This window comes from Gorilla gorilla, chromosome 12, assembly GCF_029281585.2.
Source record: "Gorilla gorilla gorilla isolate KB3781 chromosome 12, NHGRI_mGorGor1-v2.1_pri, whole genome shotgun sequence".
NCBI lineage: Eukaryota > Metazoa > Chordata > Mammalia > Primates > Hominidae > Gorilla > Gorilla gorilla.
The window spans coordinates 31,067,117-31,091,830 of NC_073236.2; the positions used below are offsets into that span (position 1 = coordinate 31,067,117).

At 54.7% G+C, this 24,714-nt stretch overlaps 1 protein-coding gene across 1 annotated transcript; it reads right to left on the bottom strand.

Annotated features, from left to right (window-relative positions):
- Positions 1–256: 256 nt before the first annotated feature.
- LOC115933558 (rho GTPase-activating protein 23-like) lies at positions 257–24,714 on the bottom strand. Its single transcript, XM_063695464.1, is given in 14 exon segments — positions 257–393; positions 2,026–2,161; positions 3,014–3,103; positions 3,390–3,463; positions 7,445–7,523; positions 10,904–11,059; positions 11,439–11,560; positions 13,700–13,830; positions 14,095–14,156; positions 15,695–16,012; positions 21,671–21,814; positions 23,776–23,836; positions 24,048–24,156; positions 24,381–24,714. Coding segments are annotated over 14 exon segments (1,953 nt in total).

Sequence of the window (24,714 nt, forward strand, 5' to 3'; positions counted from 1 at the left end):
TATCAGTGGGGAAGGCTGACTCTGGCCAAGATTTGAGCGTGATCTGACTGCCTTCAGAGCTCAGGTTCCTGATGGAGAGGAGGCAGGTGCTACTTGACGTGTAGTGGTCGGGGAAGCCCTCGGCTTCTCTCCTTCACTGTCTGCACATCCTCTCTGGGCCCCCCTGGGCATTTTCTGACTGTTTGATCATTGAGTGGATTAGGAGGTCCCTGAGCTCAGAGTGACAGAGCACCATCCACAGGATGGGGACCTGGGGCTAGTGGCATCTGTGCCCCTTAACTGAGAACAGGCTTCCTCGAAGCTCACTGGTGCTGACTGGCTGATACCACTCATAATGGCACACCTGGCAGGGGGATCCCTCCATCCCCTCCCCTTTGTCATCGTTCCAGAAATCTTCACTCAAAATCTCAGCCTGTGCTTTAAGTTCAGGGTGACAATCATGCTGCCTCTCCATGTCCATACTAGAAGGGCAGGAAAAAAATCTCTATTCCTTTCACCTAAGCCCTCATAGATTTGGAGTTTTCCCAAAGAAATGTTTCCTGCCGGGCGCAGTGGCTCACGCCTGCAATCCCAGCACTTTGGGAGGCCGAGGCGGGTGGATCACGAGGTCAGGGGTTCGAGACCAGCCTGACAAACATGGTGAAACCCCGTCTCTACTAATAATACAAAAATTAGCCGGGTGTGGTGGCAGTCGTCTGTAATCCCAGCTACTCAGGAAGCTGAGGCAGGAGAATTGCTTGAACCCGGGAGGCGGAGGTTGCAGTGAGCCAAGATGGCGCCACTGCACTCCAGCCTGGGTGACAGAGCAAGACTGTCTGAAAAAAAGAAATGTTTCCTATGAAATATATCAAACCCCACTGGAGGCCGGGCACAGTGGCTCATGCCTGCAATCCCAGCACTTTGGGAGGCCAAGGCGGGCAGATCACGAGGTCAAGAGATCGAGACCATCCTGGCCAACATGGTGAAACCCTGTCTCTACTACAAATACAAAAAATTAGCTGGGTGTGGTGGTGCATGCCTGTAGTACCAGCTACATGGGAGGATGAGGCAGGAGAATCGCTTGAAACTGCTGTGTGACCATGAGCAAGTTGCTTTGCGTCTCCGAGCCTGTTTCCTCCTCTGTAAAATGGGGGTGATAGGGCCCAGCTTTCCTTCCGTGAAGTGTCTAAAGGGGGCTTGGGACTGAGGCTTCCCTTCCTCTGACCAGCTGCCAGTCTTATTTCCCCTGGCAGGAGGGGCTCTGTTCTCATCCTTTGTGGGCTGTAACAAGAATTGGAAATGGAAAATCTATGATTCATAAAGGCATCCGTGTGTGCCCCAGAAGGCGGCAGTGCTGCCTTAGGGTTGGGCTCTGGAAGACCAAGGCCTCCTGCGCCCTCTGCTGGCCACTCTGCGTTCTCCTCCGCCCAAGCACAGTAACAAGAACCTACAGGACAAGGGCTGTTGGCATCCAGGAAGCCATGAGAAGGGAGGTGGCCAGCCCAGTACATGCCAAGCACTGGTGCAGGATCCTGCCTCAGGCCAAGGCCCTGTGCCCTGCCCCATCCACCCCTTGTTACCATGGACATCACCACTACCTCCCCAAAACCTCAGTGGGGCCAGCAGGGAAAGTCACTAGAGCCGGGGCCTTCTGATGTCAGGCCAGACCTTGGCCACCGTCTGCTCGTGTCTGCCAGGACACCTCTCCAGGGGCCACCTTCTGAAGCTGCCCCTTCTGCCCTCCACCAGTAGCACCTTCCCCGCCCTTCCTCCTCTGCCGCCTTTCCCAGGCATCTTGGACACTCGGGGGCCTCTCGACTCTCCTGCTGGGGACACAACATCCCAGGGCAGCAAGGATTCCAGGATCCATTCCTGCCTTGCCTTGAAATGCAGCCCATGGCTTTGGAGGAGTATATACCACCCTAGCAGCATGCTCTAAAGCTGCCGAGCCCTTCCTGGGGCACACCCCGCCAGGCTGAGCGAGAGCGAGGGGCTCAGAGGAACATGGCCTGGGCCCCAGGGGCTGCCGGGCACCCCCCCCAGAACAGGGGCTTACGTGCTGGATCAGTGTCTCCACGATCTTGTAGCAGTCAGGCATGTGGGTCACCATGTCTGTCATGTTGTCCTCAGACGTCCTCACCATTGTCGGCCCAAAGACCAGGGCCAGGTTCCGGGGTTCTATCTGGGCAGCAGGGAAAGCAGGTCACTGTCAACATCCTGAACTCAGCCCTCCCTCACTCTGGCCCCTAAGGCCTCTGTCCCCAACTACATCCTCACCAGTCCCCAGCTTAAAGGGTGGACACCCCCTTGTATGGGCATGGAAATGCTTGATGAGTAGAGCACAGGCCAGATTTCAGCCCCTTTCATCCCCAGGCTCAGCAGCCATGAGCAGTGCCCAACCTGCACACCTATACAGGGCAGCCCTGAGTGGTCAGTGCCAGCAGTGGGAGACCCTGCAGTAGGAAACATGTTGGAGGTCCCAGGGGCTATTTTAGGCCTGGGAAAAAATCTGATCACTTGCAGATGCCTGTAATCCCAGCTACTCGGGAGGCTGAGGCAGGAGAATCGCTTGAACCCGGGAGGCGAAGGTTGCAGTGAGCTGAGATCGTGCCAAGGCACTGCAGCCTAAGCAGCAGAGTGAGACTTCATCTCAAAAGAACAAACAAACAAAAAACACAAAAAATCCTATCACTCCCCTCATTTTCCCCACTGCAGAACCAGAAGGCATAAGGGGTTTGATGAGGAAAATGCAATGCGAGGGACTTGAGCTAAGTCGGAGGATGGCAATGCATCGGATACGGGGGGCCAGGGTTCCCTGCCTCTGGAAAGCCCTCAGAAACTCAGGAGATGGCTCTCTGGGGGAAAACACTGACCAGCATGTAGGAGTGGGATGGGGACGGAGCAGTCATAGGAGGAGGGCGTGCCTAGAGGGGCCTGAGTTACTGGACCTGCAGGAGCTCAGTGCGTGCTGAGGGCCCCCACACAGTAAGTCCGTGCTTGCCTCCCCCAGACTCCATGCGGGACTCCTACCCACCTTGTTTTTCTCAGAGTGGTCAGCAATGGTCTTTAGATGGTCCACAAGGAATTTGAGCGTTTCATAGTAGTGTCCTGGGAGATCCCGGATCTGAGCAGGAGAGAGGAGGGGCATGGGGACAGGCTGTAAGGGCCTGCCCCTGTCCCCCATCACCACCATGCCCCAAAGATCTCCCACTACCATGCCTCAGGGAGTCTGGAACCTATCCTCTGACCCCCCGTTCTCTTGTATGGATGGGGAAACTGAGGCCCTGAGTGGAGCAGGGCTTCTCCAAGGCCACAGGGGTCGTGGGCAGCACCGGACTCCCTGCCTCCTGGGACAGAGGTGCTCAGGCAGCTGCCCCACCTCGTGCCTGGCAGCACCTCTCGCTCCTTACCAGCTTCCGCAGCGTCCTCATCCGCTCCCACACGTCCTCGATGCGGTTGGCCTCGATGAAGTCGTTGTATTTGTCTAGAACACAGCAGAGACTCTTTAGAGAGGTGGGCGCAGCACCTTCCCCTGTTCTCCGGGCCGAGGGCCCTGCTGGGAGGGCTGTGTTTTGAACTCCTCCAGTTCGGGGGCTCCAGCGTGGGCGACAGCCTCTTGTGTATGTGAACACACCCACCACAGCTGCACTTACCACAGCTGCACTCACCACAGCTGCACTCACCACAGCTACACTCGGGTGTGCACCTGACCTGGGGTAGCCCAGCTGTGTTCATTTGGGAGGCAATATGGTCTGAGCTGCATGCTGATCCCAGAAAAGGGGTCCCTGCCCCCATCTCCAGGACAGGGACACCAAGGTTCAGCAGGTCAGAAGAGAAGGGCACAAGGGCACCTGGAGAGGAGGAGGGGCTTCAGACAGCCTCGACCAAGGATTCCCCCAACTCCCTTCAGAACAAGTCCATGGGGACCTTTAAAAAATGGAACATGATAAGCCTATTCTGAAATTCATCTGGATGAGCTAATGCACAAAGACAGCCAGGAATAGTTTTTAAAGAAAGAGTAACCTGGGAGGATCTGCCCTACCAGGGACTGAAACATCCTGAATGGATGGCACAGCTGAAGCCGGCTGGCACAGCGGAAAAGGCAGAGCAATGTTAAGGCTAGAAAGGGGGGAAGGGGGCCATGTGGATATTTATTATATGATAAAGGCAGCACTTCCAATCGGGGGGAGGGATGGGGGCCTCAACAGATGTCCCCGGGACAAATGGCTACCATCGGGGGCGGGGGGGATCATTTCTAGCTCACAATACACAAATGCAATCACACGGCAGAGCCAATTGTGAAAATTATAAAAGCACTGGGGAAAAAATAAGAAAATATTTTTATAATCCTAAGGCCATCCTAAACATGAGATGCAGAATCTATGAAGAAAAGATGAACAGCTTTGGTCACATTTTAAACAATTGTTTTCAGCCAGGCACGGTGGCTCACGTCTGTCATCCCAGCACTTTGGAAGGCTGAGGTGCATCAGCTGATCACTTGAGGTCAGGAGTTCAAGACCAGCCTGGCCAATGTGGCAAAACCTCATCTTTACTAAAAATATAAAAATTAACTGGGCATGGTGGCAGGTGCCTGTAATCCCAGCTACTTGGGAGGCTGAGACAGGAGAATGGCTTGAACCCGGGAGGCGGAGGTTGCAGTGAGCCGAGATCATACCACTGCACTCCAGCCTGGGTGACAGAGTGAGACACTTTCTCAAAAAAATAAATAAAATTAAATAAAAATAAAATTAAAAATTGTTAGGCAGGGCGCGGTGGCTCACGCGTGTAATCCCAGCACTTTGGGAGGCCAAGGAGGGTGGATCACCTGAGGTCAGGAGTTCGAGACCAGCCTGGCCAACATGGTGAAACCCCGTCTCTACCAAAAATACAAAAATTAGCTGGGCATGATGGTGGGCACCTGTAATTCCAGCTGTTCGGGAGACTGAGGCAGAAGAATCGCTTGAACCCAGGAGGCAGAAGTTCCAGTGAGCCGAGATCACACCATTGCACTCCAGCCTGGGCGACAAGAGTGAAACTCTGTCTCAAAAAACAAAACAGAACAACAACAACAACAAATTTGTTTTCAGTTTCTGTACTGCAAAGTAAAAAGGCAAATGGCAGGCCAAAGCAAATATTTGTGAAAACTAACAAAGTGTTAATATGTGTAAAACACAAAGAGCTTTTCTCCCACAAATCAACATAAGAAAAAAATAAACAACCCAACAGAAAAATGGGCACATTGTCTGATCAAGCAATTACAGAGAAAATAGAAACAGCCAATATGCTAATGAAAAAAGATTTAATCTCCCTAGTAATGAGGGCAATGAAAATAAAAACAATAATGAGATACCATTTCCCTTATCTGATTAGAAAAGTTTAAAATATTAATACTATTTAATGCTGTCTGGGTGAGGTGGCTCAAGCCTAAAATCCCAGCACTTTGAAAGGCCGAGGAGCGATGATCACTTTAGACCATGAGTTGAAGACCAGCCTGAGCAATGTAGGGAGACCCTGCCTCTACCAAAAAAAAAATTTTTTTTTAATTAGCTGGGTATGGTGGCACAAACCTGTAGTCCCAGCTACTCAGGAGGCTGAGATGGGAGGATCACTTGAGCCCAGGAGGTTGAGGCTGCAGTGAGCCATGATTGTGCCACTGCATTCCAGTCTGGGCAACAGAGCAAGATCCTGTGTCAAATAATAGTATTTTTATTTTTATTTTATTGTATTATTTATTCATTTATTTTGAGATGGAGTCTGGCTCTGTCACCCAGGCTGAAGTGCCTTGGTGCAATCTCGGCTCACTGCAACCTCTGCCTCCTGGGATCAAGCAATTCTCCTGTCTCAGCTTCCCTAGCAGCTGGGACTACAGGCACCCGCCACCACACCCAACTAATTTTTGTATTTTTAGTAGAGACGGGGTTTCACCACAGTCAGGCTGGTCTTGAACTCCTGACCTCAGGTGATCCACCTGCCTCAGCCTTCCAAAGTGCTGGGATCACAGGCATAAGCCACCATGCCTGGCCTTCAAATAACAATAATAGTTATAACATCCAATGCTGTTGGGGATGTGGAGAGACAGACTCCTACATCGTTAGTGGGAGTCTAAACCAGGGCCTCTTTCTCAGAGTGCAATTGACACTGGTCTCAGAAAGGTTCGCCGGGACTTTGACCCAGCAGTTCTACATCTAAGAATCTCCTTAGAGAGCACAGATCCAGGTGTGCAAGGACTTATTCAAGGAAAGCCATTGCAACAGGTTGTGTGATAGCAAACATTTGAAGACAAGCTAAATATCCATCAATAGAGGAGTACTTAAAGAAATTATAGTCTATTCAAACCATGAAATTCTGTGTCTGATTTAAAAGAAGAATGAGGTAGACCTCTCTGCACTGACACGAATGAATCTCAGAATTACAACTCTGCTTTTGTTAAAAACAACTCAACCAGCGGTGTGCTGGAGCCCGCTCACACCAGCTCCTGAGAGCGACTGTGTGCCTCTCTTCCCAGTTCCATGTTGGTGACATCATGTTGGTGGCTTGAAATACACCATGGTAGGAGTATTTACACCATGGAAGCTGGAAAACGCTAGGCATTAGGGTTTTTTTCCCCAGAGACAGATGTTAAACATCTGCCAGCACACCCCTGAACCCATCCAACTCCAAACCCCATGCAGGCACGTGTGTATCTCTGCCACGTATATAAGAGGGCCAGGAGAGAAACACAACAGATTGTGAATCAGCAGTTCAGCAAACGGCCAAAGCCCGTCGGAGCCCGATGCCTGGGGTGGAATCCTGGCTCTGCCATTTACAACCTGTGTGACCTTGGGCAAGGCATTAAACCTCTCTGAGCCTTGGTTTCCTCATCTGTAGAGGGAAGACAATAGCACCTTCCTCATGGAGTTGCTCTAGGGATTTGTGCTTGGCACACACTAATGCTCAGAAAGTGTTAGCCACAACCTCCCGTGAAAGGGAGCAGGAGATTCACAGGGTCCTGTGCTGTTTTCTTTATTCACATCTGTACAATCTATGTTTTTTTAATAAGCTTTTGTGTTAAAAAAAAAAAAAAAAAAGCCAGCGTGGTGGCTCATGCCTGTAATCCCAGCATTTTGTGGGGCTGGGGCAGGCAGGAGGATTGCTTGAGCCCAGGAGTGCAACACCAGTCTGAGCAACATAGTGAGAAACTCCCCCCATCTCTGAAAAAAACTTTTAAATTAGCTGGGTGTGGTGGTGTTCACCTGCTGTCTCAGCTACTCAGGAGGCTGAGGTGGGAGGATCGCTTGAGCCCAGTAGCTTGAGGCTGCAATGAGCGGTGATTGCACCACTGCACTTCAGCCTGGGCGACAGAGCAAGACTGTCTCCAAAAAAAAAAAAAAAGGAGTAAAACCAACAAACCAAATGCAAAAGTAGTGGTCAGGGTGCGGCACAGACTGGTATCCCCTCCCCACTCCCACTTCCACCTCCTACTCACCATCAGTGAAAAGAGGCTCAGGCAGCTTTCGGAAGAAGGACTTGAGCAGGCTGCTGACCACATTGAGGTCTTGCCAGCGCTGGGGGAGGAGTCAGATGTCAGGCCACAGGCAGGCCTAGCCCAATGCCCATACCTCCACGATCATTCACCCCAGAGCCCAATCAAGCCCACCAGGCCCTCCCTGGGACCCACTTAGACTAAGCTCTCTACTCATCAGGATGGTGGCAGCAGACCTGAGTCCCCAGAGAGGTCCTGTGCCCACACTCACACTTGGCCCCAGTACCTCCCTGCTCCTGCCAGCGCGTGGGCTCCAACACCTCCCCATTCACAGAAAGTCCCAGGCACTGTGGGGACACAGTGAGTGGCAGCTGCTGCCTCCACTGGGCACAGTTTAAGCATCCGTGACACAGCAGTTATTCGTGCTGGCTCCTTCCTGTCTCAGGTCCTCTGCATCTGCTGGTTCCCTCAACCAGAACTTTCCTCCCCGCCTCCACACAACTGGCTCCTCATCCCCGCCTAAAAGTCACTCTTCAAAGAGGACTTCTCTGACCCTCATAGCTAAAGCAGCCACCTTCACCACTGCCCTGTCACCTGCACCCCAGCCCTGACTTTGTTTCCTTCATGGCACTTAACCCAATTTGTCATTATTTTCTGCTTTTGTTTCTATGTTCATGCCTGTCTCCCTGCAGGACTGTAAGCTCCAGGAGGAGCCAGGATCCCGTCTGTCTCATTTCCCACTGTGCTCCTATCACCTAGGACAGTTAACCTGATACTTACATGGCCCTAAATCAGTAGTTCTAACAGAAGGAGGCCATTTTGTCCCCCAAACTCCCACTCCACCCCCAGAGGACATTTGACAATGTCTGGAATCATTTTGATTTCCCCAACTGGGAGATGCCACTTGCATCTAGTGGATCGAGGCCAGGGATGATGCCAAATTTCCTCCAATGCACAGGGCAACCCCACACAACAAATAATTGTTCTTCCCAAAATGTCCAGTGAGGTTGAGAAACCCTACTCTAAAATAAATGGTTGTTGAGTACAAGAACTAACGGCCGGGTCGTTGTCCCTTCTGTCCTCCAGGGGGCACCATCACCCCACACTGCAACCAAGTCGGGCACAGCCGCCTCGCTGGGAATGGGTCAGAATAACTCAGGCCCAGAAAGCGACCTAATACCCCCAACAAAAAGACAGAGCACAGCAGTACACACGCTCATTACAATGGATCCACAGCTTAATGCCAGACAATCCCATAAACAATACACTCCCCACAGGCTCACCAGGGGTTAGATTCATCCCCCACTACACTTATTCCCAGCACGACCCACAACAAATGACACAATGATATCCAAGACAAAACAACACATCCAATACACCTTGTATGCCCCCGGCTGGCCCTGGCTTGGACCAGCTGCCTGCCAGCATGGCCCCCTCATCTCACACACATCCAGTGCGGCTCCTGCCCACCCGACTCCGTTACCTCCTGGCCCTCAGGTGTGAGCTCCTCTCATCTCCCAGCTGCCAAACCCAATGCCCTGGCCAGTGCTTTCTGGCTCCTCCAGAGTGAAGTGTCTGCCCTCACCCCAGCCTCACCAGCGGCCCTCTCCTTCTGTCCCACTCAGAGCGAGGCCCCTGCTGTTCTGCGACCCACCCTTGGTCATCCCATGCCCCAGCTGCAGCAGGACCCATGCCACTCTCTAGTCCACGCTCAATCTAGTGCCTGTTTATGCCCTCGCCCCATGCAAGGGACTTTCCACACCCCAAATCCAATGGAGCCACTCCCTGAGATGGCCCCTCCCTTCCACCTCTCCTCATGCTGCCCTACTCCCTGGTTTCTGCCAGGGGAAGATACCACCAGCCCCAGCTCAAACATGCAGCTCTTCCTCGCCCCTCCTTCCTCCCTCTCATGCAGCCAACTCTTAGGGTTGCTCCCATCCTCCCCCTTCCCCCGGGACCACCAAGTCCTCCCGACACTTAGCGCTTCCATAGATCAGTGACTTCTCCCCAGACCCCTGCCCTCCACTTTCGTATCCAATGGACATGAGCAGAAGCATTACTCTTTCTTTAACTTTGTTCTCACGATGCCTCCCCAGCTTAAGAACCATCAAAAGCTCCCTACTGTCCATCAGATCAAGGTCAAAGTCTTCAGTGAAGCCATCAAATGCCCTCTCTGTCCCCCTGGGGCCTCACCCTCCCCACCTCCAAGCCCAGGAGGTAGATCTACTCTCTGTGCTAACCCTCAAGCCCTCCCTGGCCCTTGCTGGGGTTTTGGAAAAATGCCATTATCTCACACCCCGAAAGGCTTCCTGTCCACCTGCCCCCTCCTATTCATTCCTCCAATACTCAAATCCTCCAGCCACCACCTGCTCCAGCCTGAGCACCCTGTCCTTCCTCATCACAGTGTGGTCCCTGATGAGAGATCATCTTTTTCTCTTGTCCACAATTTCACACACACTTGTCTCAGCTCCTCACTCTCCAAGGACAGGAAGACTTGTGTATTCCATGAGCCTTCATGTGTGTGACTCATGGGACATCACTGCCCACATTCATGGTTTTCCAAAATATCTTTTTTATCAGAGCCCCTTTGGGCAAATAAAATTGTACGTGAAAACCCAGTACAACAGACAGGGCAAAGCAGGGTTGCTCTAGCAAGGACACGGGGTCCTGACCTGCCCCTGGCCTCCCATGCCCCTCTGGGGAACCCTAGGACTCTGTGGAACACCCTTTGAGAATCGCCAGCCCTGCTGGAAACACTTAAGTGTGATTGCAGATCCTTTCACAGGCTGGTCTCATCTCGCCTGATCAGCCACTTCTCTTTCCATGTTGCAGCCACCCAAATTGCTGGCCATTCTAGAAAACATCATATATTCCCCTTTTTCTAAGCTGGCGGTTTGTAAAACATGGTCTGTAGGCAATATCTAGCCACAGCCTGCTTCTGGATGGACCTTGAGCTAAGTATGGTTTTTACATTGTTAAAGGATTAGGAAGAGAAGGAGGAGGAAGAGAAGGGGGGAATGCAACAGAGCAAACTACAGCAGAAAATATTTACTTTCTGCTTTCTACAGAGAAAGCTGGTAGACTCCTGGCACACTTTCCACATCTACACCATTGTGCAGGCCATTCTGCTGCCTGGAATGCCCTCACCTGGCTTTCACCGGTCTTTGGTGAACTCTACTCATCCTAAACACTCGGACAAAACTGCCATCTGTGAGCCTCTGCCTCAGAGCTCCCCAGGCCATGACTGCATTTACTTGGTCAGCTTCAGCCTGGGGTGATGCCCATCCCCATGCTGGCCAGTGGGGGCAGGTCCCATCTTGCCCATCTTGGTGTTCTGGACCAATGCCGGGCATGTCATAGGGCACAATGCATGCAACACAATAGACCACAGAACTCTCCAAGCGGAGCACCACCCACACACCATCTCATCCCCCTTCCACAGACCCCCCCAACTTCACCCACCTCATCGTGCAGGTTGATGTCACCAGGCCAGCGGTTGAGCTGCTCCTGTAGGCTGGACACCACTGCATTGTTGCCGGGCACTCGGTAAAAGCCTGTGGACTCCAGCCCTCATGCCTCCACAATGTGACAGCATGCAGCCACGATTAAGGGGACATGCTGGGGACACAGGGGAGGGGTGTTAGGGGGGACAGGGGCCAGAGGAGCTGGGGAGGCCAAGAAGGGGACAATGCAAGGCCCAGAGCTGCTGCCGGGAACCCTTGGGGGGAACAAAAGGCCCTTGCTGCCTCCAGTCTGGGAGCTAAAAATAACACCAAAGCCTCGCCATGGTCTGAGAAGGAGCCGGGCTCAGCCTCAGCCCTGCTGCTCCCTCCCTGGGAGGCCTGGGGCAGGCGGGGGCCTTCCTCTCTCTGGGCTGTTTTCCCAGCTGTGCTTGTACAATGAGGTGAAGAGCTGGTTCCATGTCCCTTGCTGCTCTGACCCTCTGTGCCTCAGTCTCCCCCTGCCGGGCCTGCTCTGGCGTGTGGCAGAGACCCACCTGGTTCTCCGTGGCTGGCTGGCACTCCTCCAGCCTGACCCCAAATGCCCTTCGGGCGGCCTTCTTATTTTTCTTGATGATGTTGATGCCCCAGGGGGTTTTGATGGCTGCAGCACTGTCATCTGAAGTGGGGGAGACAGAGCCAGAGTGAGCTGGAGTATCCAGTAGGGTCACACATATTCACTGCCACATTCACACATATGGAGTTATGGGGATTCCATCAGAGAAGAAACCAGATGCCCAGGGCTGATGGGACATTTTATGGCAAGAGAAAAGGCCTGAAGTGGAGGATGCTTACCCCAAAGGAGAGGCCCAGAGCAATGCAAGGACTTCCATGTGGCTCATGGGCCAAAACTACAAGGCAGAAGCCATAGAACTTTGTTTCTTTAGAGACAGGGTCTCTGTCGCTCAGGCTGTAGTGCAGTGGTATGATCATAGCTCAATGCAGCCTCAAATTCCTGGGCTCAAGCAATCTTCCCTGCCCAGCCTCCAGAGTGGCTGGGACTATAAGCTCATACCACCACACCTGGCTAATTAAAAAAAATTTTTTTGCCAGGCACAGTGGCTTATGCTTGTAATCCCAGCACTTTGGGAAGCTGAGGCTGGCAGGACCACATGAGGCCAGGAGTTCAAGACCAGCTGGCCAACATGGCAAAACCCTGTCTCTACTAAACATACAAAAATTAGCCGGGTGTGGGCCGGGCGCGGTGGCTTACGCCTGTAATCCCAGCACTACAGGAGGCCGAGGCAGGCGGATCACAAGGTCAGGAGATCGAGACCATCCTGGCTAACATGGTGAAACCCTGTCTTTGCTAAAAACACAAAAAAATTAGCCAGGCATGGTGGCGGGTGCCTGTAGTCCCAGCTACTCAGGAGACTGAGGCAGGAGAACAGCGTGAACCCAGGAGGTGGAGCTTTCAGTGAGCCGAGATCACGCCACTGCACTCCAGCCTGGGCAACAGAGCAAGACTCCGTCTCAAAAAAAAAAAAAAAAATTAGCCGGGCGGGGTGGCGCACGCCTGTAATCCCAGTTACTAGGGAGGCTGAGGCACAAGAATCGCTTGAACCCAAGAGGTGGAGGTTGCAATGAGCTGAGATCATGCCACTGCACCCTAGCCTGAGTGACAGAACAAGACTCTGTCTCTAAATAAATAAATAATATATAAAAAAATATTTTGTAGGGATAGGACCTTGCTATGTTACCCAGGCTGGTCTCAAACTCCTGGCCTCAAGCAATCCTCCATCCTCAGCCTCCCAAAATGATGCTGGGATTATAGGTGTCAGCCGTCATGCCTGCTGGCCCAAGGGAACAACTTTCTTTTTTTTTTTTCTTTTTTTTTTGAGACAGGGTCTCGCTCTGTCACCCAGGCTGGAGTGCAGTGGTGTGATCTCAGCTCACTGCAACCTCCACCTCCCAGGCTCAAGTGATTCTCGTGTCTCAGCCTCCCAAGTAGTTGGGATTACAGGCGCACACCACCACGCCCAGGTACTTTTATTGTATTTTTTTTTTTTTGAGATGGAGTCTCGCTCTGTCACCCAGGCTAGAGTGCAGTGGCGTGATCTTGGCTCAATGTAAGCTCCGCCTCCCAGGTTCATGCCATTCTCCTGCCTCAGCCTCCTGAGTAGCTAGGACTACAGGTGCCTGCCACCATGCCTGGCTAATTTTTTGTGTTTTTTAGCAGAGACGGGGTTTTACCGTGTTAGCCAGGATGGGCTCGACCTCCTGACCTCGTGATCCACCTGCCTCTGCCTCCCAAAGTGCTGGGAGTACAGGCGTGAGCCACCGCTCCCGGCCTTTTGTATTTTTAGTGGAGTTGGGGTTTCGCCATGTTGGTCAGGCCGGTCTTGAACCCCTGACCTCAGGTGATCTGCCTGCCTTGGCCTCCCAAAGTGCTGGGATTACAGGTGTGAGCCACCTTGCCCAGCCAGGTAAGAACTTTCTAATAGCCAAAGTGAGGGAAATGGGAAAGGTTGCTCTTGGAAAGGGTGGGCCTCTCATCCCTGCAGAGACACCAGCAAAGATTAGAGGACCACCCAGCAGGGATGTCAGGGAGGGGAATCAGGCTCCAGGCCCTTCCCCCCTGAGACCCTGAGAGCCCCCAGACCCTCACAGGCATGCACACGCAGACAGACATACCGGTAACCCTGGCACACAGTCAGACACACACGAGCAGACACAGCCCAGCACACACACACACGCTCTCCCCTCCCAATGCCCTCTGTCCCAACACACCACCCTGTCTCAGTGGCCACCTTCCTACCCTTGCTCCCTGCGGGCAGGTCCTGAGTCCTGAGGCCACGTGCCGCACTCTGCTTGAGGAACTCAGACTTGAGGCCCCCCAGGCTGCGAGAGCGTTTGGGGGAGGAATCAGCTTTGGGCCCAGAGCTATGGCTGTGTAGGAAAAAGGGGGAGAGGAGAGGTCTTCACTTGCGGTGGCCAAGCAGGCCACCCACCCTGGCCTCCCGCCCCTCGGGACCTCCCCTCCACCCTGAGGCAATGTCTCCATGCCTAACTGCAGCCTGGAGACCCTGGATACCCTGGATACCCCTTCCCCCAGCAGAGGGCAGCCTTGGAGGTGGGCCAGGAAGACATACTTTGCCTTCAGCCCCCTACCACCCCCACAGAGGAGACTGCTCCATGAGGGCTGGGCCTCACCTCACTTTGCGATAATCATTAAGCTTCTTGCTGATCAGAGCTTGGTTGGCACAGCCGGGGTCCTGAAGCAGGAGAGGAGAGAGTGGATCATGTGAGTGCCCACAGCCAGCCACCCCAGGGCTCATCCCTAGCCCTGCTTCCCCTCTTGTCCACCTGCGAGGTGGACAGCCCAGACCCTGGAGTTAGAAAGACCAGGCCTGGACTCCCCAGCACCCTCTCACCAGCTGAGGCCTTGGGGAAGCCTCTTAGCCTCTCTGAGCCTCAGTCTCCTCAGTAATAAACATGGGGGCCTAACAGGGAAGGCTCGGGGCTGGGTGCAGAATCATGCAGCACTCGCCACCGTCCTGGCAGACGCTGAGCAGGCATGGAGGAGGTGCCCCAGGAGGGACTGCTAATGCCATAGTGATGGTGACTTGGGACACCCCTGACTAAGCCTTGTTGGGGACAGCCAAGCCAGGCCCCCAGAGGAGGAGGCCCAAATTCCAGGTGCCTTCCTCCCTGCAGTGGGGAAAGCTGTTCCCGGGAGAGCAGAGCCTGGTCAGCGAGAGGATGTGTCCTCAGCAAGAGGCCATGCACTAGCACCCCCTCCCACGGCCAGAGCAGGCCCAGGCCCACTGCCCTCTTGGCAGAGACCCCAGGCCTGGGACGCCCACATGACTTTGTGTGGGTGTCTCAAGGCACTTCTGTGCAGGTTTTTGGCCAAAGAAGTAAACAGGGAGGAATCCCTACCTAGGTCCCTGGAGTGTAGCTACGGCTGACCACAATGGGTGCCATTAAAAAAAAATTCTTCAGCTGGGCGCAGTGGCTCACACCTGTAATCCCAGCACTTTGGGAGGCTGAGGTGGGAGGATCACGAGGTCAGGAGATCAAGACCATCCTGGCTAACACAGTGAAACCCCGTCTCTACTAAAAAAAAATTAGCCGGGCGTGGTGGCATGTGCCTATAGTCCCAGCTACTCGGGAGGCTAAGGCAGGAGAATCACTTGAACCTGGGAGGCGGAGGTTGCAGTGAGCTGAGATCATGCCACTGCACTCCAGCCTGGGCAACAGAGTGAGACTCTGTCTCAAAAAAAAAAAAATTCTCCCAAAATCCCTGCCGAGGCCCTTGGCTCCACCCCTGCCCACCTGTGGCCAAAGGCCAAGCCTCTCGGCCTCCTCACAAGGTCAATGTGTTCATCCCCCTGCAGACAGGCCAGCCCAGTGCAGTTCTGTTGCGGGGACACTCATGCCCTAACACACTCCATAGGAGGACCCTGTCTTCCTCGCCTCCTGAGAAAAGCTGAGACTGGCCTGGAGCTGACCACTCCACACCAGAGCCTGCTCAAGGCGATCCTAACACAGTCACAATAATCCCTGTCATCATTAGGGTCAGGATGGTGACTGCTGGTCCCCGCACCCGAGGACGCCAGGTCCTCCGTGAGCCCTGCCCTTGCACCCTCCTCACCCCGAAACCTAGGGGGACACAATCACGAGGTGCACTGCTGTCAGTCCCCCTTTCTAGCAGAGGGAAGTGAGGCTCAGAGCGGACATCCCAGGTCCACAGCCGGTGAGAGGCCACCCCACCCGCCCTCTGTGGCTGCTGGGCTGGCCGGGCCCTCACCTCGCCCTCGGCCCTGCTGTTCTCCCAGATCGCTCTGATCCAGCCCAGCATGTCATCCCAGTCCTCAGCCTGAAAGAGATATTCACAGAAGTCAGCGGTGGTCAGCCGGAACACGTGCCTCCTCTTGGTCTCGCTGTAGGAGATGTCCACGAGGCAGGAGCCGATGCAGACGGGCGCCGCCTCGTGTTCACCTGCGCCGGCCGCTGCAGCCCCCGCCGCCGCTGGCCCGGGCTCCTGCCGCTCCTTGCTCAGCGAGAGCGAGCGCGCCCGCAGCGCGGCGTACACCCGCTTCCACTGGCGCAGGCCGCTGCCCGCTTTCTGCAGGGAGACACGGGGTTGGGGGAGACAGGAGTGGTGAGAGGCCAGTTCTGCCCACTGCTCTCAGAGTAGCAGACAGAGGACAGCCGGGGGATGGACCCCACGCTGCCTACCAGAAGCCCCCTGCTCCACCCGGCTAGACCTGGGCAGCCTCCTGCCCACAGCCCACCAATGCTTTCTCAGCCCCTCGCCTGCCTAGACACCCCTACCCATCACCCTAAAGCCCGCCAGCAGACCCCAACCCTCTCCCCCTCTAAACACCAGCATCAACACTCACCGAGCGGTGGCAATGCTCACACACCCAGCATGGCCCTCCGTACATGAAATCCTCGGGAAGCCATTTGCAGCCCACGCCCCTCCCCAGGCTGCCCCTCATCCCAGCAAACCTGCTCAGAAGCCGTCCGCACTCTTAGAGGGTTGTTCTCCCCACTTTCCTGCCGCCCACCCAAGACTCCGCTTGCCCAGAAGCTCCTCTTAGGGACACCCAGAACCGCCATGTGGCCAAAGCCAGTGGCTGCTTCTCCCCAACTTGCCTTAACCCCTCGGCGGCATCTGACACAGCCGGCCCCTCCTTCCCTCTCCAGACCCTGTCTCGGCACCTGAGACCCCACGTTCCCGGCTTTCTTCCTAATGCCACTGGCTCCTTCCTAGTCTTCTCTACTTCCCCTCCCCCACCCTCTACACCTGTAGTTAAACAGCCAGGAGACTCGTCCCCACGGGACATTTGTGTGGAGGGAGCTGGAGGGTGTGCTATGGCATCTGAGGGATGCGGCTAAACATTGCACAATGCACAGGACAGCCTCCCCCAACAAGGAATTATCTGGCCCAAAATGTCAGCAGAGCTGAAGGTAACAGACCCCGCCCTAAAGGAGGCGGAGCTCCAGAACTTTGTCCTGACTCTCCCCTCCTCTCCTCTCCCTGCACACCTCCCTCAAGGATGTCACCTGTGCCGTGCCTTTAAACCAGGTCCATCTGCTGATGGCCATTCCCCAGCCCAGCGTCTCCCCCAGCCACAGCCCGGCACCCCCACCCTGCTCAGTGTCTTCATTTGCAGGTCCCATGCGCACTTTGCACAATACTTTCCAGGCCATGTGATTTCTTACCATCAGACCTCTTCTCCACTCTCTACCCCCATCTTTTCCAGCCCAGTCAATCCATCCAGTTGCCCAGAAACCTGGGAGCTGCCCTTGACTCCTCACTTTTCCTCACCCTTGACATCCCATCCATCAGGAAGTCACAACTGTCCTGCCTCCAAAACATCCCCTGTCTCTGTCTTTCCTGCCAGAGGAAAGACATCTTTCCACGCCATCAACGCCTCTTGCTTGGAGGATGCACAGACCTTCCCAGTCTCTACTCTCGCTCCTGCAACCATTCTCCAGCAGCAGCTGCAGCGATCATGTTAGAATGAAAAGGAGATCACATCTCTCCCCTGCTCAGCATCCTCTCAAGAGATCCCATCACCCTCAGAATCAAATCTAAGGTCTCCTGTGGTCTGTGCCTGCCTTTCTCCAAATTCATCTTCACACCTTTCTCATTATATCAAGCCAGGGGGCCCTTGCAGGTGAGCGAGCCAAGGCTTTCCTTTCTCAGGGCCTCTCCGCTTGCTGTTCCTTCTGCCTAAGCCCCCCTCTGTCACTTCTATATGTGGCTGCTTCCTTCTTCCCCTTCAGATCTGAGCTCCAGCATCACCAACGTCACCTCCTCAGCGAGGCCTTCTCTGGCCATATTTTTCCCTCAATGCAGCTCCCGCTTCTGATCAGCTTGATCCCTTCCAAGAACTTACTGCAGCCTCAGGCTGTCCTGGGGACAGGGAGCTTGTCCGTCCTCTCATTTCCATATCCCAGGGCCTACAGCAGCATGCAAGCGCTCATCAATATTTTCTGAATAAATGAATTAATGATCCTTGGAGCACCCTGAGGGCAGGAGCTCCATCTCCCATCAGACCAAGAGCTCCTCTCTGCTGGCTGGTGGCTCCACATGCAGCACAGGCCTCAGCTTTCCGAACAAACCAGACAAAGAGACCCCGTGGCTGGCAGATGGGCACAGCCCACATCTGTCCTCCCATCGTGTGGATCCTGAGCTGTGAACCCTGCTCATCACAGAACTGCTGGAGGGGGACAGGGACATTCAGAGTAGGAGACAGCAGAGCCCTCCAGGGAGAATTTTAATGTGACAGTGAGGTGGTGACAAGGGCACCTCTCTGAGGCTAAACCAGCGGCATGACCTAGGACAAGTCAACCGCACTCCCAGGCCTCAGTGTCTCCGGCTGGTAAATGAGTGAGGGAGTTGGTCACCAAGGCTGTATGCAACTCCCATGCTGGGGCTGAGGCTGGGGGGACAAGCCACTGTCCCTTTCCCTCCTCTGCCTAACAGTCCGTGTCTCTGAAAGAGGCTGGGGCTGAGAGGGAGCACAGAGAGGGTGCCCACGGCCTGGGTGGACCAAGGGCCTGAGGCTGACTTGAAGACTCTCCTCTAACGTCCAGGCCACGGCACCAAGGGAACAAGTGACATCGGGTTTTGGCCAGCAAGGGACTGGAGGCCTGGTCCTCCAGAACTGGCCGGTGAGCAGGCAGGGGACAGCTCCTGTCCCTGAACTGGGCTCAGGGCCCCCAGGAGCTGAGGGTCAGGCTCCCCAGCAGGGGGAGCCAGCCACCCTCACAAGGACCCTTCATGTGGCTCACACGTTAGACTGGAAGGGCTGGCCCACATGTGGCTCTCCTCCCACAGTGCACGTGGCTGGTCCCTCCTTGCCTCATGGCTCCCACCCCACGGGTCGCTGCCAACTTGCTGGCTCTTTTTGGTCTCTGTCGGCCTCCCCGGCCCCCCCACTTCTCTCAAGGCTCAGCCAGGTCTCTTGCCTTCTTCCTTCAAGCACCTGCACAGAGGCACAGGTAACTCGTCGGTGCTGACAGACAAAGGCCGTCCCCAGGTGGGCCTCCCTCTAGTACCACGCCCTCAGAGCCTCTGTCCCCAGGACATCTCCACTGAGGTCTGTCCCAGGGCCCTCAGACTCACATAGCCCCAGTGGAGCCACTTGGCTTCCTCTCCCCAAACCTGCTCCTCCAGTGTGCCATGGCCCAGGGAGGGTCCCACCACCCACCACCCTCCCTCAGCCCAAGCCAGGAATCCAGGAACCTTATCGCCTCCTCCTCCTTCCATACCTCCCAGCAGCTGGCAAGCCCTGGCCGTCCTTCCCATGGAATCTCTCTCTAAAGTGTCCGCTCCATCTGGCCCCACACCACCGCCTTGGGTCAGGGCCCCCAGCCTCACTCACCTGGACAAGGGCAATGGGATTGGCTCCTCCTGTCACAGACATAACCCCAGTCTCCTGCCAGCCCCAGCCCACATTTAAAACCCTGGACAGAACCGGGCACGGTGGCTCACGCCTGTAATCCAAGCGCTTTGGGAGGCCAAGGCAGGCAGATCACTTGAGGTCAGGAGTTCGAGACCAGCCTGGCCAACATAGTGAAACCCAGTCTCTACTAAAACTACAAAAATTAGTTGGGTGGGTGCCTGTAGTCCTAGCTACCCAGGTGGCTAAGGCTCGAGAATTGCTTGAACCTGGGGGGCGGAGGTTGCAGTGAGCTGAGATCGTACCACTGAACTCCAGCCTGGGCAACAGAGTGAAACTCCGTCTCAAAAATAGATAAAATAAAATAAAATAAAATAAATAAAATAAAATAAAATAAAATAAAATAAAAAATAAATAAAATAAAATAAAATAAAATAAAATAAAATAAAATAAAATAAAATAAAATAAAAAAACCCTGGACAGGCTCTTCCTGGGTATCAAGGCCCCACACTCTGGGCAGGTGCCCAATTCCCCAGCTCATCTTCCACCTCTCGCCCTGGCTCCCAGCACACCTCTCCCCACCTCTCCCCAGGACCCTCTAAGGAGACATCTTCCCTGTCAGGCCCCTCCACTGTCTCCCAGTTTTGTGGCTTCTCATCCTTTCATGTCTCAGCCTCTGGATACCTCCCTATCCATGCCCACCCGCCCCTGCACCCTGGTGTCACAGCAGTCTGTGCACTTGGAACCATGATGCCACATGCGTTCTCTCTGCTCGACAGGAGCCCCAGGAGGGCAGGGCTGCCCTGGCTCCCTCACCACTAACTCCCCAGAACCTCCACAGAGGCTCCAGAGCAGGGAGGCCTTAGTCATTCTCCACAGAGGAGCACCAGTCCAGCCTCGACTTCACCCTCAGTTAGTCCACAGCAGCCCTTGGGGTAGGATAACATTGTTCCTATCATACAGATCAGAAAGTGACACTCGGGGAAGGTAAGTGGGGTGCCCAAAGCCGTGTGCTTGATATGTGGCCAGATAGGAACTCAAAGTCTGCCTGCTTCAAAGCTTATGTTCTTTCCAGGGACCCCCAAGACCCCAGAAGGCAGGGTAGAAAATTCAAATAGCAGTAAGCGGGCTGGGCACGGTGGCTCATGCCTGTAATCCCAGCGCTTTGGGAGGCCAAGGCAGACAGATCATTTGAGGTCAGGAGTTCGAGACCAGCCTGACCAACATGGTGAAACTCCGTCTCTACTGAAAAAATACAAAAAAAAAAAAAAGTAGTTGGGTTCGGTGGTGAGTGCCTGTAGTCCCAGCTACCTAGGAGGCTGAGGCTGGAGAATTGCTTGAACCCAGGAGGTAGAGGTGGTAGTGAACCGAGATCGCGCCACTGCCCTCCAGCCTGGGCAACAGAGCGAGACTCCATCTCAAAAAAAGAAAACAAATAGCAGTAAGCAGAAGTACAGCAGCTTCAAGTGCCGGGCACTGGGTAAACCCTTTACTTAGATCATCTCATTTAATCCTTAGCAACAGGCTTATGAGCTAGGGATTACTGTTAGCTCCATTTACAGACGAGGACACTGAGTCACGGCCAGGTGAGTCACCCAGGCTCTCAGAGCAATGGGTGATGCAGTCAAGAGTCAAACCCGGGTTCATCCTAATCACCGGGAGGGAAGGCAGTGGTCTCTCCTCCCACTTCTCCAGCCCACAGTGCAGCCTGGGGCCAGGATTTGCACCCCATGGATCCAGGGGCTCTGCCCTTCTCCTCTCAGAGTCCTGCTGGTTCCCTCCCAGGCCCTCCCCAACTACTCCCCGAAGCCCCCTTTGCCTCTCACCTGGATCTCCACGGTGGCTCTAACTGGTCTTCTTGCCTCCAGCGTGGCCCCTCCCTAACTCACTCCCAGGGAGCCAAATGGATATTTTAAAGCTGTTAACTCCCTTGGCAAGAGCCCCCGAGAGCTTTTGGTTGCCCTTAGGATGAACACTAAGCCCTTTGCTGGCTTGCCTGCGTCTTCTTGGGCCTTAACTCTCCTACGGAAATCACCCCGGCCTTGCTCCTTGTTTTCCATGAGCCCCAGCGGCCATCTTCAGGATGGCCTATCAAGCCAGGGCCACTGTGGGATGGTTTTGCCAGAATTCCAAGCACGACTCGATCAGATCCATCCCACAGCAAAATCCACCTCTCTTGTTAAGTTCTTTTACATAAGTTCTTTAAATCCCCCTGCCAGGAAGTTCTTCCTAGCATCTAACCTCCATCCTTCATGCAACAACCTACACTGGTTCTCTCTGGCTCCAGAGGCTGTCAGGGTAGGCCTAGGAGAGGCTGGAGGGTTCTGCTGGAGCCAGCTTCCACCTCATTCCTCCACCCATCTTACCTTCCCCTTCTTGGTGAGAATCTGCTTATAATACAACCAGCCTTCTCTCCTGATATCGCTGAAGGTCGCATCTGAGAGGTCAGAGGTTGAGTGTCGCTTAGAAGGAGCGTCAGCATCTTCAGAGGTGCCCCAGCTATCCAAGGACTGCAGGGAGACAACAGAGGACAATTTAGGGTGGCTCCCACAATGCCAGCATCTCAGGAACCCCAAGGACCACTTGTGGCCACACAGTCCTGATATATGTCTGTGCTACACCCCGATGTGCCGTGCGACCTCATGGGCATTGCTTGTCCTCTCTGGACCACTTGTGTTGAGGTCATGAGACATACATAAAGGAGAAGCCAGAAAGGAGGAAAGGCTATGACCTGTCAGCAGACCACACGCCTCACCACGCTAGAGGAGCCAATTCGGAGCCTCCCGTAACTTTATAGACTTAGAAGAATTAAGGAAATGGAGGAAGTGATCGTGTCAACAAGGAGTTAAATAAACAGGGGAAGTGGGAACATCAACAAAGGCTGAGTGAGTGGAGCAGGTAGTCATGTCCACGAGGCGTTAAACAGAGGAAGTGACAGTGTCAACAGGACTACAGCCAGAGGGCGCAAGTCAAGGGAGAGTTAAGTAAGCAGAAGAAGTGATAAAAAATAAGCTAGGTGCCAATATCACCGGGGTGTTCAACCAACCAATGAGACAGAGCGCTTGACATCAAGATGGCTTTTCCAGTCCATCTATAATCAAAAACAGCCAGGGAAAGGTGGGGCGGGCACGGTGGCTCATGCCTGTAATCCCAGCACTTTGGGAGGCTGAGACAGGCAGATCACTTGAGGTCAGGAGTTCAAGATCAGCCTGCCAACATGGTGAAACCCCATCTCTACTAAAAACACAAAAATTAGCCAGGTGTGGTGGCGCATGCCTATAATCCCGGCTACTCGGGAGGATGAGGCATGAGAATCGGTTGAACCCAGGAGGTGGAGGTTGCAGTGAGCTGAGATCGCGCCACTGCACTCCAGCCTGGGCAATAGAGTGAGACTTCATCTCAAAAAAAAAAAAAAAGAAAGAAAGAAAAACCATGCATGAAAAACATATACATATGATTTTAAAAACAACAATATGTCCAGGTGTGATGGCTTATGCCTGTAATCCCAGCATTTTGGGAGGCCAAAGCAAGAAGATCACTTGAGGCCAGGTGCGGTGGCTCACGCCTGTAATCCCAGCACTTTGGGAGGCCGAGGTGGGTGGATCACCTGAGGTCAGGAGTTCAAGACCAGTCTGGCCAACATGGTGAAACCCAGTCTCTATTAAAAATACAAAAATTACCCAGGCGTGGTGGCACACGCCTGTAATCCCAGCTGCTCGGGAGGCTGAGGCAGGAGAATAGCTTGAACCCAGGAGGTGGAGGTTGCAGTGAGCCAAGATCATGCCACTGCACTCCAGACTGGGCAATAGACTGAGACTCTGTCTCAAAACAAACAAACAGCCAGGGCTATCACAGGCCCGATCCTGCCTCCCCAGGTCCTGAGGCTGGGAACTCCACTTGTCCACCAATCTCAACCCTGTGTCCCAGCCACACCTTTCCAGTGTCCACCCCGACCCCATCCCATGAAGACAAGACGCGATGCAAATACTGACTGAAGGTAGTGAAGGAAACAAATGAAGCCCCAAGTATAAGCTCGGGGAGCTTCTATTCTAGCTGGGGAGCCAGGCAGGGAGGAAGGGAAACACCAATTGTGCATGAGGCGTGCTGAGGAGGAAAACAGAGTAGCGAAGGGAGGCGTGAAATGTCAGGAGCGGAGGCTGGAATTTCAGGGAAGACCTAAAAAGCCGCGAAGACAGTGGAGAAGTGAGTCGTGTGACTATGGGGGATGGGTCTGGAAAGAGGCAGTCCAGACGGGGGCCCCTGGGTGGGGCTGCATGGTGTCATTCAGGGATGTCGGGGCCCACAGCAGAGGGCGGGTCCCGCGGTGGACACAAGGGTGAGGGGTGCAGGGAGGAGGGGGAAGGCAGGAGCTGGAGCAGGAACCCCCATGCCGAGGCTGTGGCCCCACCTCCCTGACACCCTCTCTCCCCACACCCTCGCTCCTGCGCATGCACACACACTTGCAGCTCACCCCGTCGGTGAAGAAGCTCCGGAGCAACCGCAGGCTGGGTATGCGGTTTGGCAGGCACCTGGAAAGCGAGGGTCGAGGGTGAGGGATGTGGGCAGCAAAGCTGGGACCTCACGATCTCGTCATCCACCAAACCCCAAGCCCAGAAGCCTTCCAGCGGGGGAGGCACACTGTCCCATGCATAGAGGACCCTCAGGGCCAAGAGCCCTGCCCCAGAGCAGCTGGCCAGGGTGGCTGTGGCTACCCCACCCCATGTCCAGACAGGGCCTCAACGCAGAACCCGGCCCTCGTCGCGGAAGGTGTTGAGTCCATCATCGCAGGACTTGGAGCGCTCCTTGGTGATGGCCAGCAGGTAGGAGGAGCGGCGGCCAGCCTTGATGCTGCCTGCAAAGCCGCCCGCATCGGGCTTCAGGGTCCGCGGGGCAGCAGGTCAGGGGCTTCCCAGAGCCCTCCCCTTTGGGCAGGGGCAGGAGGTGACTCTCCCAAGGTGCCCCAGGAGAAGCGGAAACCAGAGGAAGAGGCCAGACATCAAGCAGCAGGCCCAACAGAGACCCCTGGGACTGGGCAGCCAGGGAGAGGGTGGGACTGGGGGTGTGGGGAGTGCTCACCGCAGTCCTCCGAGTAATGGCGTCCGAGGGTGAAGGTGAAGGTCAGGGAAGATGGGCTGGTGCCCAAGACAGGGGCTGAGTTCATGGCACTGGAGACCACAGCAGAGGCAGGGACGTGCTTGGCTTGGAGGTCAGTGCTGAGGCTGGTGGGCTCATCTATGCATGTGGAAGGAGAAAGGTGTGAAGGCGGCAGACAGTGGAGCCTGCCTGCCTCCACCCTAGCCTTGCCAGCCCCCGTGCCACTCACCTCCAGGCTCAGACACATCCCAAAGGGTCCTGCTGGCAACACGCCCACTGTCAAGCGTGACTGGCCCGCTGTCCAGACTGTGGCCAT